The following is a 21,539-nucleotide window of genomic DNA, read 5'->3' on the forward strand; positions in this document are numbered from 1 at the left end:
TGTTAGAAACCTCTTGACTTTTAAGGTATCCTGCACTGGGTTGGAATTTAGTAAATCATAAATGGATGGCACTAAAGCCAACTTTAAACTGCTAGACATGCTAAACTAATCCATGCTCACTTTGTCCCCTCTCTACCCACAAACGATTTAACCAGCCACACACCAAACATAATATAAAGAGTCAAGGTGTGATTCTACAGAGTACCACTCGTGCATGCAGTCTGACATACATTGGCAGCACAGATCCATTATTATCACTCCCTTCACAGGTGGAAATTGTGAAAGAAAACTCCTTCAGTGTAAGACATACCATAGTCTTGATACTGTGTCTCCACAGAGACTGAATGAACATTCTTATTTTACGGTGGCTCATTTTATTGATCATTCTCAGATGGTTTCCAATGTTTCAACGTATTTTTTATTATCTTTCAAGACTGATTGTAAATCAGTGGTGAAACTCTTCACTTAACTTAACGTATCAGTACCACAATGTAAAAATAGTCCTGTATTCAGAATTAGTAGTATGCAAAGCAAAATGTACTTTTAGCTTCTAGTGCTAATAGTGTCAAAAGTAAAAGTACTCATTATGAAACCTTTTCAGAGTGCTGTACTATTACACATATTAAATTATTAGATTATTAGTAATGCATTATCATGTTGCAGCATTTTAATGTTGTAGTGGTGGGGCTAATTTTAACCTTTTTATATAATGTTGGGTAGTTAAATCTGTACAAATGCCTCATATTTATAAGATTGTGTGTGTTTTTTTTATGTAGAATTTCAAGTACCTACAGTAGTAACTATAGATGTCAGATAAATGTAATGGAGTATAAGGACATTTTTGCAAATTATCAGTCTATAGGATTGTATTTTTGTGCAGACTTGTTCTTCATATTCATACACTCTGGTTATGTGCTTAATTTTTTTTGTAAGACAGATTTTTATGCTTTGCAACTATAGATCTATATATATTTGGTGATAATGGATCCCAAATCCTATTTAATTTCCACATACTTTTCTACTATTGTAAACATTTTGGATTTATTGTTATTGTAGGTATGTACATGTATGGAGCGTTGTGATCACATGTTGATTTTGGAAGCATTGACTAAGAGTTCAGGCACTTTTTTCTGTGTGGGTGTACAGGTTATATTTTTGCAGTGTACAGCTTCATCACACTTTCCTGTTATGTTGTCCTGTCTGCTGACCAGTTATTTTGACTTTAGTGTGAAAAAGTGAATGAGAGAGAAATCTGATCATTCAAAACAAACATAATCCCTCTGACATGTGCAAAATGCATCTGTGTTGCTGCAGGGATGAAAACCCAGAAAGCAAAAACTGTTTATTGTTTTGAGCAGGAGTCAGAATTCACACTTCAACTCCTGTAGCTGAACTTTCCCAGACACAGAGGAGAGGTAGAGACAGGGTCCTAGTGAGGGAGTGTGTGTGTGTGTGGGGCAGTGGCCTCTGCTTTAGACAGTGATGGTTTGTGAGAATCTGTGGAGGTGTCACTTCACACCTCTGTGGCCTGGCCTGGACTTATAAACCAGTGCAACAGAGCTGAGCAGCACACACAGCCTCCCAGTCTCTCTAGTGAGACCACTTAGTCCCTGCACACAACATGGATACCTCCTCTGTCTCTCTGCTCAACGACAGCCTGCAGTACCAGTGGTTCTCCGACTCGGACCTCTCCAGTATCTCCTCTCTAGAAACACTCTCCCCTGTGCCCTCTATGGATTCCAGCCTGTCACCCACCTACCAGCGGCTGCCGCATTCCACTCCCAAGGCAGCTAAGACCGGATATTCCCAGACCTTCAAGTCCTCATCGTGCTCCCTGTCTGGACGTGGCCGGAAGACGGGCCGAGCCACCCGGATCCGCAGCAAGCAGAGGGAGAGTGCCAGCGAGAAGGAGAAGCTGAGGATGAGGGATCTGACCAAGGCTCTGCATCACCTCAGGTCCTACCTACCGCCATCAGTGGCACCAGCCGGACAGACCCTGACAAAGATTGAGACGCTGCGCCTCACCATCCGCTACATATCCTACCTGTCGGCCCAGCTCGGCCTCAGCGAGGAGGTGCTGTTTCAGAGGAGGGAGCAAGGAGACACCTCGGCCAGTGACACCTCCTCACCTGACATCCTCAGCTACTTCCAGCACAGCTCCCTGGGAGGCCAGGAGACCCAGTTGCAGATCCAGAGCCTGAACCAGAGCCTGTATCCAACCCAGTGTCACAGTCAGCCTGCCGCACTGCATTCAGGGAGCTGTAGTTTTGGAGTGGCCCTGGATCAGTACAGTAGACAGTATAGTGAAGCTCCTCAGAGAGATATCAGCATGGACGCCGTCCTGCAGTCACATCCAGCAACACATCCCTCCTCCTGTCAGGTATGGAAAACATTTATTACAGACCCATGTACATCCACAATACTCATTCAAAACTAAATCAAAATCATTATTTTTATGACTCATCTTGCATCTTTTTGAAAAAATTCTTAGTACAAATGCTAATAAACCTTCCTGTTGTTCTTTTCAATACAGATGTGTGGCAAAGACTTCTGCATCCCGCTGGTTCAGAGAGAGTACTGGGGTGAAACGCTCTGACACTTCACCGTCATCATCCAACAACAGACACAAACTACTTCACTGCTTTAACTGCCTCACTGTGAATCAAGTAATTTATTTGAAATATATATGCGATTCTACGTTTTATTTATTTTGTCCTATGAAATGTTCAGTGTAAATATTGATATGTCTAACAACTATTTTTATATTTCTTTATACCACTATTTATAATAAAATATTAAAATGTCACGATGTTGTGTCTTCAATTGAAGCCTCCTTACCTTGATTGCAGGTCATGATGTTGGTTGTTTACTAAACATATTGACCATGCAGACAGGTAATCATTATGTGTGTTGTTCAGATTTAGAAGCTGGCTAAAGTTGAGGAAAGTGGATAGTTAAAAAGACAGAGAATGGAGCCATGTGGTCAGATTGGTTAGCTTCCAGTGAGTAGGAGGCATAATGGAGTTGGTGCTCCGAGGAAAAAATGTCACACAGTGCCCTCTCCTGGTCATACAGGCACACTGGTACCACACAGGCTCAACAGTGGCCTCTGGACTGGATTAAGACTTCATTGTCTTTAGTGATGGTTCCCAGTGTTAATAAAATACACAATAGTAAAAGTAATAGTAATGAAAAGTAATAGTAATAAAAAATAGTAATAAAATGGCAAGGCTCTCTGCCTGTTATTGTTTTATCATGATGTAGCAGCTGCCACCATAAAATATACAAAGTAAGATGAAGTGCATTGGTCAGGTGTATTAAAAAGGATTTGAAGCTTCATCAAAAAGTTATTTTACACACTTGTTTATATATTATCCAAGATATTACTTTATAATATGTAATTTAAGCATATACAGACATTATGAATTAGAAGGAATCTTCCTTTGCAGTTATCAAAATTTTCAGCTTGACAAAAGCCAAACACATTTACTTATGTAACAAAACCTGCCAGTTTGAGATTAACCCCTTAATGTCGGACATATTTGGTATCTTTGAAACCTTTGCATCTCCACTAAAAGTCAAAATGGTTCTGTGGGTTTGAACAATGTTTGGCTGCACAGTATTAAGTTTGTAATGACATCACAAGAAATAATTCTTTAGAGGAAAATGGAGTTTGTTGCAACACTTAAAAACAATTTGTTTTTAGAAAATGTGACACAACAGGTTGAAAATGTGTTTGGTTGCAAAATAGAATCATACACATACAGTATACAATGATATATAATATAATATAATATAATATAATATAATATAATATAATATAATATAATATAATATAATATAATATAATATAATATAATATAATATAATATAATATAATATAATATAATATAATATAATATAATATAATATAATCACAAGTCTTTCCAGAGAAATTTATCTAGTTTATTTAGTGTATCTTTGTTAATGGGGCTCTGCAAACACACAGAGGTCCTTGGCACCGCTAAGTCTAGACTAAGATATATCTTTCCCACTCTTTCCCCCTTCTCTCACCTACAGCCCTAATTACCTACTACAGAGGGCTTTAATATTCATAGAGAAGTGTGGCTCTACACATCAGACAGGGGAATTAGGCCTGAGTGTTTAGTTTGCCACATAGGTGCAGTTCATTTGATATGCATGCAGCAAACCTAACACAAAGCCTAATATACTCACTTAAGTCTTTCATCACAGTAAAGCTAATAAACTCTCTGGGCTAAAAGGGTTTGGGATGAAAGGGTTAGCACCGCTGTGCTGATTATTCACTCATTACATGTGAGTAAACACCGTCAGAGCTAATGTGGATTAAGAGAAGACAGATTCTCTCTATCATCTGCCTGGGAGGGAAAGAAGAGAGTTGACAGCTGGGGATATTCTGTTTATACCAGCAATAAGAAACAGCAATAGAAATAGAACAGGATCTTTCCCAAAATATAAAATAAAATAGATATTTAAATGGAAAATTAATATTTGAAGTTCTAATAAATACAATCATTCATTTTATATGTGTCACTGATGTGAATGTGAGTACTTAATTTATCAGTCATATACAGTGTGTGACAAAAACACATAAAACTGACTCATGACTCATCTAATGTCATAAGTCACATAATAATGTATGTGGCAGGGGGGAGGGGTTAAAGGTCAATGTGGGGACTAGTCCTCAAGTCAGTAGTCAGGTCTCGTGTCACCTCACACTCTTTCCAGCACGAGAATAAACAAAAAATGAAACCACTGCTTTAGCAAAAATCTGTTTTACTGACATTTAGTTTACAAAATCTGACTTTCAAAAGTCCTCAGAAGAATTCCACCTTTACTTCTTATATTTTCCTCATTCAGATGTCTGTTTTTCTGCATAAGAGTGGTGGTGGAGAGCTGCGTGGGACCGGTTCACACGTCTACTCATAACAAGGTTTCACCTCTGCTGCAGAGCAGGAGACAAATGTGACGCGGCAGTTTGTGGGAACGCTGCTCAGGACTCAGATCCACCTTCCCCACCTGACACTCAAATCCACAGAAATATCAGAAAGAAAACAGTGATCTGTAGATACCGTTCAAATGTGAAAATGCTACTCTGCTAAATGTGAGTAAAAATGAAACGAACCATTGAGCATAACAAATATGTAAAAATTACATATTTGAGTAGTTACTGCTGCAACGGTTATGCAGTTACCTTTGTGAGTTGAATGGTATCAAGTGCATGTTTATGCACTAAATTAAATTAAATTCACCAGTGATTTGATATGACATGCAGTTATATCAATATGCAGCTCTTGCTCTTTTTCAAAACATAACATAACTAGTATAACCTTCAGTTCATGAATCAGAGCAGAGGTCAGAGAAAGTATAATAGAACCATTTCTGTCACAAAATGAAAATGAATCAAACTGAAACATTTTTGATGAAAGCAGATTAAAACATTTGCAGATGTCTCTAATAGCAAACTGAATACTGCAAATTTGTCCATTATTCCCCTTGTATCATGTAATAATATTCAACTGAATCCTGACAACATGATGCATCATGTCCTCAGCTGCACAATGAATCATGATCCTGACGCTCAAATTTGCATATCAAAACCCCCTCGGCCACCAACCTTAGCTATTATTGACCATTTTTTAGCACTTCTCTCCAATTTTCTAATTATTATTCAATACTCCTTAATATTACCAAGGTGCTATTATCATCTCATCTTAGTGCTGTGGGTTGTTTGTAATGTTACCAATCAGGGAACTGAACATTATTCATCCATGGACCTCACAGGAAGACTGGATAAGACTGGATAAGAGACACAGTTGAAAATATAAAATGTAAGATTTGCTGGGCACTAGTTATTGCTGCTGTGCATTCTTTCTGTGAGGATCAGGGTTCCCAGGTTTGTGAGGCCTACTGCTGTCCAAACAGGATGAGGTGTAAACTCCTCACACCTCACAGCTGCCCCGGCACACTTCTCCAGCCCAACCGAGCAGGGAATCAAATACCAGGACAGAAAGAGCCTCACTGATCAGATGTAGAACTGCCATATTATCTTCAATGTCTCGCTAAACTTGTATATGAATGTTGATGAGACACAGCATTGATTACTGTATTTGCCATTTACTCATCCATCTGTCTTCCAACCTGTTCAGAAAATGGTGCATAATCAGAAGAACTGTGATATTGTGAGCATCTTTGTGTTTTACAGTTGATTTTGTAGATTTTTTGGTTTAGCTGCTTCCACGACACACTGGAATATAATTAAATTACTCAGATCTGTGACCAAGGTACAACCCCTGTCATGGCAGGATCATGTTCCCAGGCTGCAGGAGCGTAGTGTGAATCTGTCCAGTTTATGATGCCTGTGCGAGCTGCCAGGTCACACCTTCTCCAGGAGCTGGCCTGTTTCCCATGGGACCCCCTGGCCTAGGTGTCGGCCCTGCTCCCAGAGCTTCTCAGGACCAGAGGTGGCTGCCAGAGGTGCAACTTCGCACCTCCCACCACATATATGGAGCAGCCTCCTTGTTGCTCCTCACTATCCTCTGCCTGCCTTACCAGCAACACACTGACAGCTCACTGCTCAGGGAAGAGCCTGCAACCAACTACGACAACAACTACTACACCAGCAGCTATGGATGTGTCCTACTGCCCTCCTCTTGAGTTCCAGGAGAACTCTTTCCTGTTTGACTGCGAGTCTCTGCTGGACAAGTCTTACGATCCTCTGGCCTATGATCCAGCCTCGGACCCTGGCTATTTCAGCGCTGGCAGCAGCCTGTCTCCCACCTCCTCTGTGGACTCCTTCTGCTTTTCCCCCACCTCCCTCCAGGCCAACGAAAAAGATGCCTTGGACTGTTTCATCTTCAGCAGCCCTACAGTGCCTCGTCCTACCCACGAGACACAGACTCTGCCCTGCTCCACATCCTCCACAACCACCTCCACCACAAAGAAATCCAGGTCCAGGTATCCGGGTAAGAAGCGCCAGACGGCCAGCGAGAGGGAGAAGCTGAGGATGAGGGATCTGACCAAGGCTCTGCATCACCTCAGAGCATACCTACCACCATCAGTGGCACCAGCCGGACAGACCCTGACCAAGATTGAGACGCTGCGCCTCACCATCCGCTACATCTCCTACCTGTCAGCCCAGCTGGGCCTCAGCGAGGAGGTGCTGGAGCAAAGGAGATCCTCAGGCTTAGTGGTGCAGCCTCAAACTCTCAACCAGTTCCTGGGTCAGCCAGCCGCCAGCCACAGCTCACAAGAATCAGGCTGTAACACCATGAGCACAGTCCAGCTGCCCTCTCTGCAGAACTCATATCAGGTATGTTCATATCAGTCACAGAAATCCATAAATCTAAATAACTCTTAACTGTAAATGGAGGATTTGCTTGTGTTTATCATTACCAATGTATTTACAAAGATTTTCCAGAAAGTCACAGTCGAATGTGTTCCTAACCAACATCTGATTTCTGTCACCAGGTTCCTAGTGGAGTTTGCTTCAACAGTGAGCAGTACTGGATGCCACAGCAACAACTCCAAAATGTCACTTTTCCCAGACAATGCTGAGAGACATGGTCACTCATCTATTTTCATTGCAACAATGACCTCTAACAAAATATATGGACACAACTTCATGTTTTTGTTATTTTGAACAAAGCACATTTCTGTCCTTTTGTGTGTTTTTGTACATAGAACTGTATATTTATTGAGCTTTGTGAACAGAATAAACATTATTTATCATAATAACCCTTGAGTCTTGGTGCACTCATCTAAATGTGTCTGTTTTTGGCTCAAATTTTACTAACAGATGAAATCATATATACAGACTTGGTGATTGGCTCCACTTCCTTACACAAACACTGCAGCTGTCACCATGACAATGAGGTGCTAAGCAGGGAGCACATCCACTCTAAAGTCTTTAAGGAAAGACCCCTACTGAGAGGAGTGGCAGCTGAACAAGAGCTTGTTGATTGGCACCTTTTCTATCCTGTGTAAACATGGCTCGTGGTTGAGACCCTAAAAGAAACCTCAAGATAAATAACTGACCCAGGATGTAGTTCAGAAACTTGGCCATTTCTGCTGTTTATACTGTGATTCAGAGAAGAGATTAATGTGCATTAGTTTTTATTCTACTCCCTGTTATGATAGTCACTTCCTGTTAGAAGATGTTTCTCTGCAGTGTCCAAAATGGACCAGAGCTTAATATGGTGTCTTGGTCATTGAAGATGGTTGGCCTGTTTGTGAATTAATGTTTTATGCTGCTGTTATGACAACACTGTAATCTGTGATGGTGTCCTGATGTCTGGAGCTGCTCTACTTACAATAACTAAATATTTGTATATATTTATTTTCAGTGAGGCAGTTTGCAGTCTGCACTGTGATCAGGGGGAGCTGGACATCCAAGCTCATTCAAAGGACTTTTTAAATGTAGAAGTACAAAATGTCATAATTTAATACAGCTTTTATTTCATACACTGACATCCACAGAAAATGCAAAAATAGGGTGAGTACAGAATATCAAAAATTATATTATTAAGTCAGTGATCTTTAAAATATTGCACAGTACAAACAATATTAAAAATCTTCAACACACAAAACCAGATTTTGGTAGCAAACAATCTTTATCCATAAAAAGGGTTTATCAAAACTTTACTTTATATAATATGTAATAATAAATCTGGTTTCAACTGGAGTAAAAGTCAATAAAACAATCTACACTTAAAAACAGTGTACTGGAGAGAGTTAAACTGAAGGAGAAAGAGCTTCATTGGTGAACCAATCAAACACCTCTTTCTTGTTCTTGGCCACCCAATTCATGTTGGCCTTAGTTCTCTCCAGTGCCTGCTCAAGAGCCGTGGTGGCTGAACCAAACTGTCCTGCGTTGTCTTCTTTGAACTGCAGCAGCTAAGAGAGAAACAGGGTGAAAATGATTGGGATTTTGTTTTGGGGTGTACAATATTGGGTCTTATAGAAAACAACAATAAATATGTATCAAACACTACCTGCTTGTACTCAAACTCGGTGGAGAATCGTTTGGTCACTCCATCGATTAGTCTTCCAAAGGACAATGATCCACCACCGTAGCTGAGAACAAGGAAAGAATAAGAAAGGCTTAGATCATAATGTGATCCACCACAGACTGTGTTATGTGACTGTTTTGTTGCAAACATTTACCAAACATTTCTAACATGTGTCACCTCGTCAGCAGCCCTGACACTAAATTCGTTTAACAACTGAGTTATACAGCACCACTAGACGGCAAATATGTGTGTACATCAGGGAGAACTCACTCATTGAATATGTGGTCCCACTTGCTTCTGACAAAGTCCCAAGTCAGCGGTTGACCGATGGGGTTACTAGCAATGTAAACAATGGTGGCGGTAGCGTCCTGCTTACGGATCATCTTTGGGTCCAGGCTATACTCCAGATACCTGAAACACATTCACAGAAAACAGTGTGCAACTTACAATAAGTGTGATGTGAAAACCTGAAAACTGAAGTAAGAGACATCTTGTGTCCAGCCGTTTAACTTTTGAAATAAAAAATGTTTGCATATTGATAGATTCTGGATTTTTCAATGAGGGAGAGAGAAAGTGTGTAATTTTAAGAATTTTAACGATGTATTTTAACTTTTTTGTATAAATACCATATTAAGCACAAATTACAACTCAAAACAGAGTATTTTATATATCTTAAATGTCTAGAGGGGATCTTTAAAATTTGCAAAATGACCACAAGAAGAGCAAACACAAACAATGAGAAAGCAAGTCCAGTTCAGCAATTTAAAGGTCATTCAGTAAGTATGCTGTGGATGCCACGGACCTGTTCAGCAGCCAGGGCTGTTTGGTGCAGGACAGAGCGTACATGAGTTTATCGGCTTCTGAAGCGATGGTGGCGTTCTTGTACATGGACCAAGCAAAGTCCCACTCATCCACTCCTCCCTGCGCGATTGCACTACAGTACACTGTGGACCTCAAGTTGGGACTGATGCTGGGAGGATTAGTAAAGATGGCAAAGAGTTGAGGTTATCATGTAGGAAAATGTGACATGAATACCAAATGAAGAGGACAGAGGAGGGATATGTAAGCAATTAACAGTGTATGAAAAAGGAAGGTAAGGAAGGAAAGGAGTGGGGTATGAACTTACATTTTAGAGGAGTTCTTCATCCATTCTGTGAACCAGCCACTAGTCAGCTCCCTACAGGCTTCCACTCCAGTGCTGCAGGCCATGGAGATCGCATTCACCTGGTTGTACCTGTACAGGGATACACAAGATGATGACAGAGGTCAGGGCAATATTAACACTAATCAAGTGGCCCATTAAAAGGGAGGAAGTGAACAGAAGCCTGAGAGAAAGGTAGAATATGTTTCTATTAAGATAAGAGCAAATTAAAGTGAACACATTAAGGAGATACAGGAGACAGGGACACGGTGTGGAGAAGGTTATGTGAGGTACTGCGTGGGAAGATTTACAACAGACGATGGAGAGAGACTTTGTGAATTATCCAGTTTTCCCAAAGGGGATCATTAAAGTTTTCTCTTATCTATTTTGTTTGAGTCTGCATGTAGGACAACAGGAATATAGTTTACTGTGGCTCATTTTGCATCATGTAAGTTGTGTTCAAAAGAGTGACAGACAGGGTTTAAAACAGACAACAACATGTTAGCATCCTTACTGGTCAGTGTGATTGTCGGGGATCTTGGTCCAGTTCGCAGTGATATCTTTGAAGTAGTCAAACAGAGGAGTGACCTGTTTCTTTATGTATGCCTGAAGGATGAAGATACATATGCTCTGTTAATTAGTATTTCTGTTTGAAAAGATAAAAGGGTCATCAAGGAAGAAATTAACTGGGAAGTTACATTTAATCTGCATATTTGAAATATGATGAGCAAAGATTTGCCGCTGCAATTAAATGCAACACAAGCCGATTTACCAGAGTCCATTTTATGCAACATACTTCTACTACACCACATTTCAAAAGGAAATATTGTACTTTTTACTAAAAGCACTTTGCAGATTAATACTTTATATACAAAGCAGGATGATTTATCATAGACTAACATGATCAACAGTATATAAGTCATTCAAATTAGCTCCACCTGGACCAAGTACAACAGTCAAATGCTGCTTACATGTTAATGCATCTGTAATGATAATCAAATAATGTAAAACATACTATATAATAGTATTTATAGCACTCTGTATGATAATACTGTACTTTTACTTGTAAAAGAGTTATTTTATTTAGTGGTATTTACTCACAGAAATAGTTCACCATTTTGGGAAATACCCTTATTTGCTTTCTTGCTGAGAAGATTGTGTTAATTAATCAAAAAAAAAAAAAATTTCCCAAAACATATAACTATTCCTTCAAGTAAAGGATATGCGGCTTTTCCACAACTTGTGTTTTCCTATGATGAACCAGTCTGCATTGCTCAATAAACACTTTTATCTCAGCTGATTTTTTTTTTTTTTTTTTTGGATTCAGCATTGTAATTCATTAATCGATCAAGTATGACAAATGTTGAGCATTGTTCACACACCTGCATGGGTCCATACACTTCACTGCGGTCGAACATGAGGAAGAAGTAGTCCAAGTTGCGATTGGCTGTCTGCCAGGGCATGTATTCAACTTCTTTATGGAGGAACTTGGTAGTCCTCAGAGCCAGAGTTGTGCTCACCATCTTTGCCCTGAAAATGGCACACATATTTTGCTTGGCTGTCTCTTTAAATATTTGATAACAATGCTTTATAAAAAAAAAAAATTAAAAAAAAGATCTCACCTTGCGAGGTTAAAAGCATCATCGATTATTTGAGCTCGGTTGATGACTGGAATATCCTGAAAAGTGAACAAGGAATTGACTTAAGAGATTGAGTTTGGAGGCTTGGGAGGTCATTTAGAAGCACTGGAGAGGTATTGCAACACCATTGTCATCTGCAGGTGTTGTACCTCATGTTTGGAGCTCAGCTTGGCAAGGAGACGCTCCCAGTTCTGCAAGTCATAGTTGACTCTGTAGAAGCCCTTCATATTTATGTTGGCCACCAACCACTCATCAGCGCCAAGTGCCATTTCACTGTGTGATCCTGTTTGAATGGAGATTGAAAAATAATATATCTTTTCACTTTGCGTTCAACATCTTTACACTGCTCTTAACATGTGTCTTAAATGAATCCTACCTTCTTTGTCATTAAGCCAGTACTGTTTTTCGGCTGCACCAGTTTTAATCCATGTAACAGGGACAACCCACAAATAACTAGAGCCACATCCATCCAGCCACACGTGTACATAAACACAGAGTATACAGAGAGACTGGTGAGTTTAGTATGACAAGGCGAAATATAACTGCATATATAAAGCAGGTTTGCATGAAAAATGTAAAAGTTTTTCCTACTTGAATGGTGAAGGTCTGTCCACTACAGAATCTGGGTCCAATAGGAAGTGTTTCTGTGTGATTCTTCCAGTTGTGGTGTTGATGGTGACCACCGGGAACCCCATCTGGAGGATCCACCGGTTCATGATATCATCCACAGAGTAGGGCAGTCTTATGTTGGCTTTATCCACCGCCTGGTAAGAGAACATTGAAATATTAATAGTTGTATGAATCTTCAAGGATTCCTGCAGAGAAATACTCTATCTTCTCTCCCCTCAGACAGACAGTTCAGAGGGCAGTGCAACTATAGTATATTTTGACATATTTCTGATATATTTTTTGTATTTCCTGAAGGTGCCATGACTTCTAAATTTTGACCTGATATTAGAACTTGAATTCTACTGTTGACTGTTGATCACTGAGACACAGTAACACGTAGATTCATTCTATTATTTTTTTAAAAGCTGCACTATATCAATATAGTCACACTAGCAACAAGGCTCTAGGGATGACAATGGTGGTCTGTCAGTTGGTCCAGATTGAAATATGTGAACTGTCCAATGGATCTCTGTAAAATTTTGTACAGACATTCATGGTTCCCAGAGGATGAATCCTAATGACTTTAGTGACCCTCTGACAAAATTTCATTTTGACCACAACTTTGGTTTATGACCAAATACCTGCAATTCCTGCAGACTCCTAATCTTGTTATATTAACAATGGGTCAAAAGACTATTGTGTAAAGTGAAAGTCGTTCATAGTGACAAACCAATAGAGGGTGATCACACATGATTCATTGTTTTCATCAGTTGGAGTTGCACCTCTGGTTTCATCATTTCAGTAATATATTCACATTCATTCCAGGTTTCGTTCTGATATGATGAACATGCTGACTGTAAGGTTTGCATACTTTTTTTTTTTAGCTTTTTCAGAGCTTGACAGCTAGTGGCGCTAGGTTTTCTTTTCTTTTATTTAGAAAAACATCTGCTTTTTCAGTAATTTCATATTTTTAAAAAAAGAGTTTGGTTGCATTTCCTTTTAAAGTAGAGGTCACAATGATGGTGCTATCTTACCATTTGCAGGTGCTTCCAGAGGTCTGTGTAGACTGTGTTTTTATACTTGAATTCCTCTAAGTATGTCTGCAGGAAGATAATAAAATATTGGTTATACCAATTGTGCTTTTGTGGTAAGCAAAATAAGTTAGATGCAGGACACTAACATGCACTAAAAACATGTGTTCAGAACAGTTCTCAGTTTAATCAGCTATACTCACATGGAGTCCTTTGGAAAAGACATCCTCAGTTATAAACTCTGAGAGCATCCTGAGGACTGCGGCTCCCTGTAATGAAAGGATATTAGCAGTGTGCAGGGTGACATATCAGATGTGACAGAACAACAGCAATCTGTGAATGAGGATCAGTGATTAATAATTTAATTCTGTGGCTCTCAATGAAAGTGTCAAGAAGTCTTTGATGAGGGTCATCCAGAAAAAAGAGAGAATGGTTCATTGTTATTTTGTTGAGTGGAGGTCAGCATCTTGACTAGTGAAGCATGAAGAGAGCAATATATTGGGGTAAGGGGTTGCTGTGACATGTTACAGTCAATTATACTGCACCTTGCTGTATGTGATGGAGTCAAAGAGTTCACTGATCTGCTCTGGCTTCAGGATGTCCTCTTCTTTGGATGAAAGGGGATGAGAGGAGGCCAAGGCATCTACACCCATCACACCAATGATCTCATTGAGAACTATTAAATCTTTCTGGAAAAAAACACAGAAAAATGTTTGTATTTAGAATTTGACCATGACACATTATCACAGTGGAGCAATGAGAGATCCACAGTACTGTATATCCAATGAGTAAATTTTAATCCCCCTCATGTATCTATAAAACTCACCATATTCCAAGTTGGTTGAGCATAATCGGCTCCAAGATATGAGACGTAGGTAGCAAATCCCTCGTTGAGCCACAAGTCATTCCACCACCTTGTGGTCACCAAGTTCCCAAACCACTGTGAGCAGATCAACATGTTAGTGAACTTGTACATCACATGCTTTGAAGAGTCCATTGTAAATCCATCAGAACTGTTAGTATCATCATTTGTTTTTAAAAAGAGATCTTGATTTATTTAAAACCTGCTCTATAATGTATAAAATGGTTATGCTGTGAAATAAGATACATCACTGTCCACAGTGACTTAATCAGAAATGAGTAGCTAACAAGTAAAATGATCTCGCTTCATTTGCAGGTTTTAAAAGACATTTCAAAATAATTGTTCTAAACACAATTACCATCAAATATTTGATTGTTTTTGGGCAGCACACCATTCAATGTGATAATACCATATGAGCGAGCTCATGGGAGATGACTGTTGCCACCCATTCCTTGTCTCCATTGGACGACACACTAGGATTATATAAGAGGGCGGTCTCTCTGTAGGTGATCAGACCCCAGTTCTCCATGGCTCCAGCACTGAAGTCAGGTAAAGCGATCTGGTCTAAAAACAATTAGAGAGGTCACAACAGATCATTTTAGGCCGCTGAATGTACATTTTCAAAAATATAAAGCAATTATGCAGTATATATACAATTTATACATAAATTAATATTGGTTAGAAGTACTAATACAATAATGTAATTTTATCCACTGGCCCTGTGGTCTGTCTTGGTCCTACCTGACTTGCTCAGGGGGTAGGAAGAGTTGTAGTAGTTTTCAAAGAATGCCAGTATTGGTCCGGTCTTCTCCAGGGCATAGTTTCCCTGGCCCTCCTCTATGGCCTTCCTGCGAGCCCAGATCCTGATCTGAACATAAACAGCGCTTTATTAATGGCACAGAGAAATGTCGGTAGAACAGAGACCTGTGCTGAGCTTTTAGACCAGCAGAGGGCAGGATAGAAACACTCCAACCAACAGGCAGAGCAGCAATCAACACATTAGTTTGGTTGTTTGACTTATTTCTAATATTACAGTATGTGCTGGTAATAGTAGCAGTCGTAGTAGTTTTATATCAGAGGCATAGGTACAAAATTATTAAAAATTAAAACTATGTATGATCTAGTATATGTGGCAGTAGTCAAAACATAACTGCTATGTTTCTGATCATTTCAACACTGAAGAACTGAGTGGACTAAACCATATCAGGAATCCAAGTTCACAACAGGCCTGAAATAAATGTCAGTGTACACCAGTTGCTTCCAATATGCTGTCAAAGCACATGTGCAGATTCACTAATGTGCAGGCTGTATCCTGTTCTCAGTGAGGATATAGACTTCACATGTTTTCTATTTTAAAAATTCTGTATAGGCCCTCCTTTTTTCCTCACAGCCTATGGGTACCTATTTTCCATTTATGATGCACATTTATTAATTTGTGTGTAATCTCTTACCAATTTTTTCATTATTTTCAATTTGTTTCACCTGTCATGTTATTGTCTAGGCCAAGTAATTGCCTCCCATTGGCTGTTGCTACTATATAGGTGAGGCCACACCTGTAGTGTCTATCTGAAAGCCCTGACAAAGACCTACAGTGGTCGAAACATGTTTTTTTAATGATTTAGCCACTACAATAAAGGCTTTTTAATACTTCCCTCCTCGCTGTTACATTTCCTTACATTTGGAGTGCCTGGACTGCCTTCTTGCTTGAATGTGCAGGCTGTGTTGGGCTCAGATCAACTAGAATTATTGGGTCTAATTTAAGCTGTAGTAGCAACAGTGGTACTGGATAGTAGCAGTAGCAATAGTAGTAGAAGTAGTAGTATCGTAGTAAGGTGTTGCTTTGGTTCTTAAAGATGATTATTAATGTTATAGTTTATTGTTTCACATGTTAGGCTAAACAGAGAGGTCAGAAGTCAGAGTCTGTTTCAGCACAGCAGCCTAGAACTGCTGTTCCAGTGCTACAGTGGTCTCTCTGACAAACAAAAATGACATACAACATGCACTGTAATGTAACTGTAGAAGTATTCAAAGAACTATGAATTTAAATTATGCTGATATGTTACATCCTTTTCCATTTGTAGGGTTTTGATAATCAATATTCTCATTATGAGGAAACATTTGAAAAAGTGGTGCATGCTGCATGCTGACTTAAAAATGTGATAAATAATTACCAATACGCCTGCATCCGATGTATTCGCAATGTATGTAAAATCACATACAACAAAAGCCAGCAAATAGCTAGACATCATCTCTGTGGGTTTAAAGCTTGTCTGGATTAAATTCTCGCCATCCATAGTGACGTTAACAGGGTCTGTGTGGAGAAAAAGACAGATTTATTATAAATAAAGAAATGAGGAGTTCATTGTGTGCCTATGAACTAATACAAAATAAAATACAGCAGTGGCAACATTAGGTGTGTTATCGGTAGAAGTCATATTTGACATCCATCACTTATTATCATTTTTAACTACTAAATATAACTTATATAACGAAAAGAAACCTCTACTATTTGATTCTAATCAATCAAATAATCAAAGTGAAGCACATTACTCTCAAAGTTTTGGGAGACCAGCCAACATTGTTCTTGGATACTTGTGAAACATTGCACTAAACAATGAAAGAAGAACTTGCCGTAGTTCATGGCATTGGACAGAGCCACAGTGTCCTGGGGGTGAATGAGAGTCATGTGGAAGACAGCTTTCATAGCTGGCTCATCGAAGCAGGGGAAGGCTTTCCTGGCGTCAGTTGGCTGCATTTGAGTAGTGGCCACAACTCTGACAATAGCAGACACCAATGATTAAGATCCACATAAAGATGAGAAATCATAAAGGAACCCTCCACCCTTAGGTACTCTCATACTTAGATATAATAAAAGTGGTCTCTAGAAGTAGTTGTGTAGTTTTTGGTGTAACCATTGTCTCTAAACCTGACTTGTTGACATCTCCCTCGTTGTTGACATCTACAAATTCCAGAGTGAATTTGAGCAGCCCGTGGAAAAGGGTTGTGAACTTGTTTTCAGCGGTTTTTACTTGTAGAGGCACTAGCAAAAACACTCAATTGCTCAGAACGTAACACATCTGAGTTACATTTAAATATACTACTGATGCTTATTCATGAATTTAGAAAGAAGTTCTTTCTAGATATTAACAAACTCAAACCAATATATGCTGTCAACCTGCAGTGTAACTGCAGGAACAGGGACGCTGTTAGGGGGGAACATAAAGTGATCCAGGGGGCCCAAAGCCAAAGAAGGGCCCTGGAGCAAGAATTATCAATAAAAACCCAAGAAGATTGCTGAAATGATCCTGTGACAAAGGGTTAGGCTGTGGATGTATGAAGTGGAGAATAGTCCTTTACCTACATTGTAGTTTAGAAGGATAAAAATGAAATTTTATCCTCTAAACTGGTAAAGTAAAGGAAGTAAAGGATCCCTGATATTAATGGCCCACCTTATACATTTATTAAAACATAACATAATTAGTATTCATATACTTAATAACAACTAACGATTAATAACAATTAACTAATAACAATTAGTTATTTATTTGGTATGACATTTTGGGAAATGTTGCTTATTCATTTTCTTTCCAAATTAGATGAGAAGATTGGTACCACTCTCATGTCTCTTTGGTAAATGTTGTATGAAGCTACAGCCAGTAGCTGACTGGTTTAGCTTAGCACAAAGACAGGAAACAGGTGAATTGTCACTTTTATGCTTTGTTTTTTGTACAAATTAAACAAATGAGATAATACATGTTAATTTGTGAGAGTTAGAGGTATTGGTAGGGAGATTTTGTTACCTTTGTATCTTGTATCAATCTTTTCATCTAGCTCTCAGCAAGACAGCGAATAAGCAGATTTCCCAAAATGACAAGCTATTCCTTTAAAGTGAAGGCCTTGTTTAAATACATGATTTGCATGATTTACATCCTCACTATGACATAACTCTTGACATAAGCTCTTACTTTTTCACTCCATCTTCCATATATTCACTCCTGTAGAATCCTCCCAGGTCATCAGATAGTTCTCCAACGAACTCGGTGAAGAGCTCGTACATGCTGCCGGCCTGCAGCAGGCTGCTGAGCTGGATTACCAGATACTGGGTGGGAGCCTCTAGCCAGGTTTTGTTCAGGCTGGGCGCAGTGGCTCCATTCAGGCCCCTCAACTTGGCAAGGTGTCCGTCGAAGGTGGTGAGGTTGAGCTTGTTGGAGTGGATGAGGATGAGGTCAGTGTCTTTCACACATCTGAAGACCACCGTGGAGTTTCCGGTGAAGATGTACAGGTTGTCTGCGTTGAGCTTCAGCCGGGGCCACAGGGTCACATTGTAGGAGACAGGAGCAAGTGAGTCTGGAAGTCTGTAGTAGTCCCAGGGCCCCTTCGGAGTGGAGGGCGTGGTGGAGGGCATAGTGGAGGGCATAGTGGAGGGCATAGTGGAGGGCACAATGGATGTGGTGATGGTGGAGTAACTAGGGTTGGCTGTGGATGTAGGTGCCTCTTCATTCTTTGACTTCTCCTGAGCGTAAACCACAGACAGGGCTATGATGGTGGCCACAGCGCCAATGGCTGCAACCGATAAGGTTACTGCCACCGCTTTGCTGATGTAGATTCCTTTCCCCATGTCTCCACCAGAGAAGAAGAAGACAAGAGGGGGAAACGGGTTGCTATTTATACCCTGTGTTGTCAGATTCAGCCTAAAGTTAATGGTTCATCTGCTTGGTGGGGAAACAGCTGAAAGTCCGAAACAACGAGTTGCAAAAAGTCCTTGAGATAAGAGAGAGCGCTGCCTAATCTGTGAACTTTATACTTGCATAATGGCTCTGAATAGAACCCTCTGTAGAGGCTGGCCTGTGTTGTCTCTGTTTATTCAAGACTGTAAATTGTGTGGCAGCAGAAGTACAGTACTCTGTGTTGGTGTGTGTGTGTGTGTGTGTGTGTGTGTGTGTGTGTACATTGTGAAAATGTCAAGTGTATACAAGAACTGGTTATACGATTGTGAGGCAGCCAATTTCATTGCATAATGAAATGAAATGGTCTAAAGATGGGTTTACAAAACTGCATAAACTTTTATTTAGCCCCAAAAGTTGTGCAAACCCTAAATTTGCAGTGTCTTACCAAAATAGTTGTGGCTTTAAGAAAAGGAGATATTCCAATGGTAAAACTGAAAACACATATTTGATGCATGTGGCGCCTTTCTTAACATAAATGTCTTGGTGACATCATGACATGTGGAATCTGGCCTGCAACCATATAGTATAAGAGTATAAGAAAATATACAAATGTATTACTGAAGTATAAAGAATAATCAACCTCTGTCCAATATAAAGTCAAACAGAAGCATCAGCAGCCAACACAATAGGATGGTGGATGATGGTCTGATAGTCCAACATTGTGTACAACCAGAGTGAAGTAATTTAGCAAGAATTGTATTGTGTTTGGGCTATGGCCCACTGTAAATCAGGTGTGTCAAACTAGTCATACACTGACATATCTACACATGCTATGTAGTTAAAGCAGCACATCAGTAGCACAGCAGAAGCAGTTTCAGTCCTTTGTACAGTATCTACACAGAAAGTATTCATAGACTATGGGCTGCAAATGTTGAGAGACATTTGTGCGGCTGTTTCTTTTCTACTTGTTGGTACAACTAGATAACATGTATGTATTTTCTCAACACCCTTCTCTGTGTAGGTTTGTTTATGTGTGTTAGCATAAGCATAATTCTACTTTAGAGCTCTGTTCAGACATCAGCACTCCATGCAAAAACGCACAGTATTATAAAACTCTGTAGTTTTTTGATGTCTGATAAGCCTTCAGACTCATGGATCTATTACTCAAACTGACCTTCTTGGATCATAATGAATCTTACGAGTGGAAGCAACATTTTTTTTAACACAGGTCTGATATAGCTGCCACACCACTTTAAAGACCCACATTACATGCAGACAGACACACAAACACCAAATTATTGTGAGATGCAATGATGGCAAACCATTTTATTGTATTTTTTTTCTTACCTTGTATTTAGTTAGTTTTGACTCAGCTGCCCTTGCGCATGTAGATTGTTGAATCTGATTTTAAGTCAGTGTTGACACACTGCACTCACTTTTAGCATGTCAGTTGATTGTCCATTGGCGCCAAGAAATGCCCCAGATCTCTCTTTTGAAAAATGCATCCTGATGAGCTTGTTTGTAAAGCAGAATACTCTTCGTACCAAATAAGGTAAAAATCTGCCACTTTCCTGGTTGTGCAACTGTAACAGCTGGAGATCATTTTCAAGAGAAATTATGTTGCATGCTAGCTGGCATAAACTTTTGGAACAATGCAGTCGGCTTTCCTAACTGACATTTCAAAGTGTTTTGTTTCAGTTTGTTGTGAAGCTTGATAGGTTTGGGGAACTCCTGTACCACATCAGCATGGAGTGAACTGAAATGGTGCTGAAGATCAGAAGCTTTGAAATGCAACAGCAGCTTGGCACATTAGAAATAAATCACATCAGAAAGCTTTCCCATTGGTTTCAACAAAAAAATGTTCTCCCACTCTGTTCAAATTATTCTCTGCTTGTCATGGCCTACTACATATGTACTTAGCTTTACACTGCCTGTCATCACGTTAGAGTGATTCCAGATAATTACTAAAACTGTGAAGGTAAGGTTGCAAAATACCATGGCCACAAACTCCAAAAAGCTCCAAAAACACAAAATAACATTTTTCGTTCGACACTCCCTGCTTGGCAAATGCATATTTTTCATACTCTATGACCACTTTCTGTCTCCAAGCCCAAGCCTAAAGTTAGATGTGAGTAATCTCATCAAATATGACATTACAAAAGAAAAGCCAAAGAATTACACAACTGGTTTCACAGGCTGTGTGGTGCTCATCATGACTGATAGATTAACTTTGACATGTATAATCACTGCAGTGCCCTTTTAACCATTTTATTTTCAACCTTATACAGGTCATAAAAAGTCAGTAAAACCTCTTATCAGCTCGTGTTGTTACCTTGAACGCTCAGTGTCACTTAGCACTTAGTGTTTTGTACCGGCTGGAACATGACAGGTTTCTCCTCTCTGGAAAACTTTCACATTTTGTCCTGAGGTGGAAAAGGTACCATAGGCTGGCAGTATTTAGTATAGTGCTGCGAGTGTGACAGGACCCCATACAGTGAGGTCACACTCAAACACACACACACACACTGAGAGAGAGAGCAGCGGTGGTCAAGAACAAAGC

At 39.6% G+C, this 21,539-nt stretch overlaps 3 protein-coding genes across 3 annotated transcripts; 2 read left to right on the forward strand and 1 right to left on the reverse strand.

Moving 5' to 3' along the window:
* The first annotated feature begins 1,621 nt into the window (after nt 1-1,621).
* On the forward strand, nt 1,622-2,596 carry LOC122986324 (twist-related protein-like). Its single transcript, XM_044357535.1, has 2 exons — nt 1,622-2,380; nt 2,534-2,596. The coding sequence occupies exons 1-2, from the start codon at nt 1,622-1,624 to the stop codon at nt 2,594-2,596; spliced, it is 822 nt and encodes a 273-aa protein (XP_044213470.1).
* Nucleotides 2,597-6,646: 4,050 nt separating this feature from the next.
* LOC122986332 (mesogenin-1-like) lies at nt 6,647-7,575 on the forward strand. Its single transcript, XM_044357547.1, has 2 exons — nt 6,647-7,330; nt 7,489-7,575. The coding sequence occupies exons 1-2, from the start codon at nt 6,647-6,649 to the stop codon at nt 7,573-7,575; spliced, it is 771 nt and encodes a 256-aa protein (XP_044213482.1).
* Nucleotides 7,576-8,455: 880 nt separating this feature from the next.
* Nucleotides 8,456-19,193, reverse strand: LOC122995750 (aminopeptidase Ey-like). Its single transcript, XM_044371148.1, has 20 exons — nt 18,278-19,193; nt 16,944-17,086; nt 16,484-16,623; nt 15,054-15,180; nt 14,722-14,876; nt 14,277-14,390; nt 13,996-14,139; nt 13,654-13,719; nt 13,454-13,519; nt 12,402-12,574; nt 12,187-12,263; nt 11,960-12,093; nt 11,793-11,848; nt 11,553-11,700; nt 10,685-10,776; nt 10,156-10,263; nt 9,832-9,999; nt 9,300-9,440; nt 9,012-9,093; nt 8,456-8,913 (listed from the first exon to the last, which is right to left on the reverse strand). The coding sequence occupies exons 1-20, from the start codon at nt 18,928-18,930 to the stop codon at nt 8,752-8,754; spliced, it is 2,949 nt and encodes a 982-aa protein (XP_044227083.1). The 5' UTR covers nt 18,931-19,193; the 3' UTR covers nt 8,456-8,751.
* Nucleotides 19,194-21,539: the final 2,346 nt, after the last annotated feature.

Source organism: Thunnus albacares, chromosome 1 (assembly GCF_914725855.1).
Source record: "Thunnus albacares chromosome 1, fThuAlb1.1, whole genome shotgun sequence".
In the NCBI taxonomy this organism is placed as follows: domain Eukaryota; kingdom Metazoa; phylum Chordata; class Actinopteri; order Scombriformes; family Scombridae; genus Thunnus; species Thunnus albacares.

Excerpts from the sequence above, each read along its gene's own strand:
- LOC122986324 (XM_044357535.1), top strand. The coding sequence starts at position 1,622 with ATGGATACCTCCTCTGTCTCTCTGCTCAACGACAGCCTGCAGTACCAG. Across the intron at positions 2,381-2,533 it reads CACATCCCTCCTCCTGTCAG|ATGTGTGGCAAAGACTTCTG; the intron begins GTATGGAAAACA and ends TTTTCAATACAG.
- LOC122986332 (XM_044357547.1), top strand. The coding sequence starts at position 6,647 with ATGGATGTGTCCTACTGCCCTCCTCTTGAGTTCCAGGAGAACTCTTTC. Across the intron at positions 7,331-7,488 it reads CTCTGCAGAACTCATATCAG|GTTCCTAGTGGAGTTTGCTT; the intron begins GTATGTTCATAT and ends TTCTGTCACCAG.
- LOC122995750 (XM_044371148.1), bottom strand. The coding sequence starts at position 18,930 with ATGGGGAAAGGAATCTACATCAGCAAAGCGGTGGCAGTAACCTTATCG. Across the intron at positions 13,520-13,653 it reads TCTTTTCCAAAGGACTCCAT|ACATACTTAGAGGAATTCAA; the intron begins GTGAGTATAGCT and ends ATCTTCCTGCAG. Across the intron at positions 9,094-9,299 it reads TGGGACCACATATTCAATGA|CTACGGTGGTGGATCATTGT; the intron begins GTGAGTTCTCCC and ends CCTTGTTCTCAG.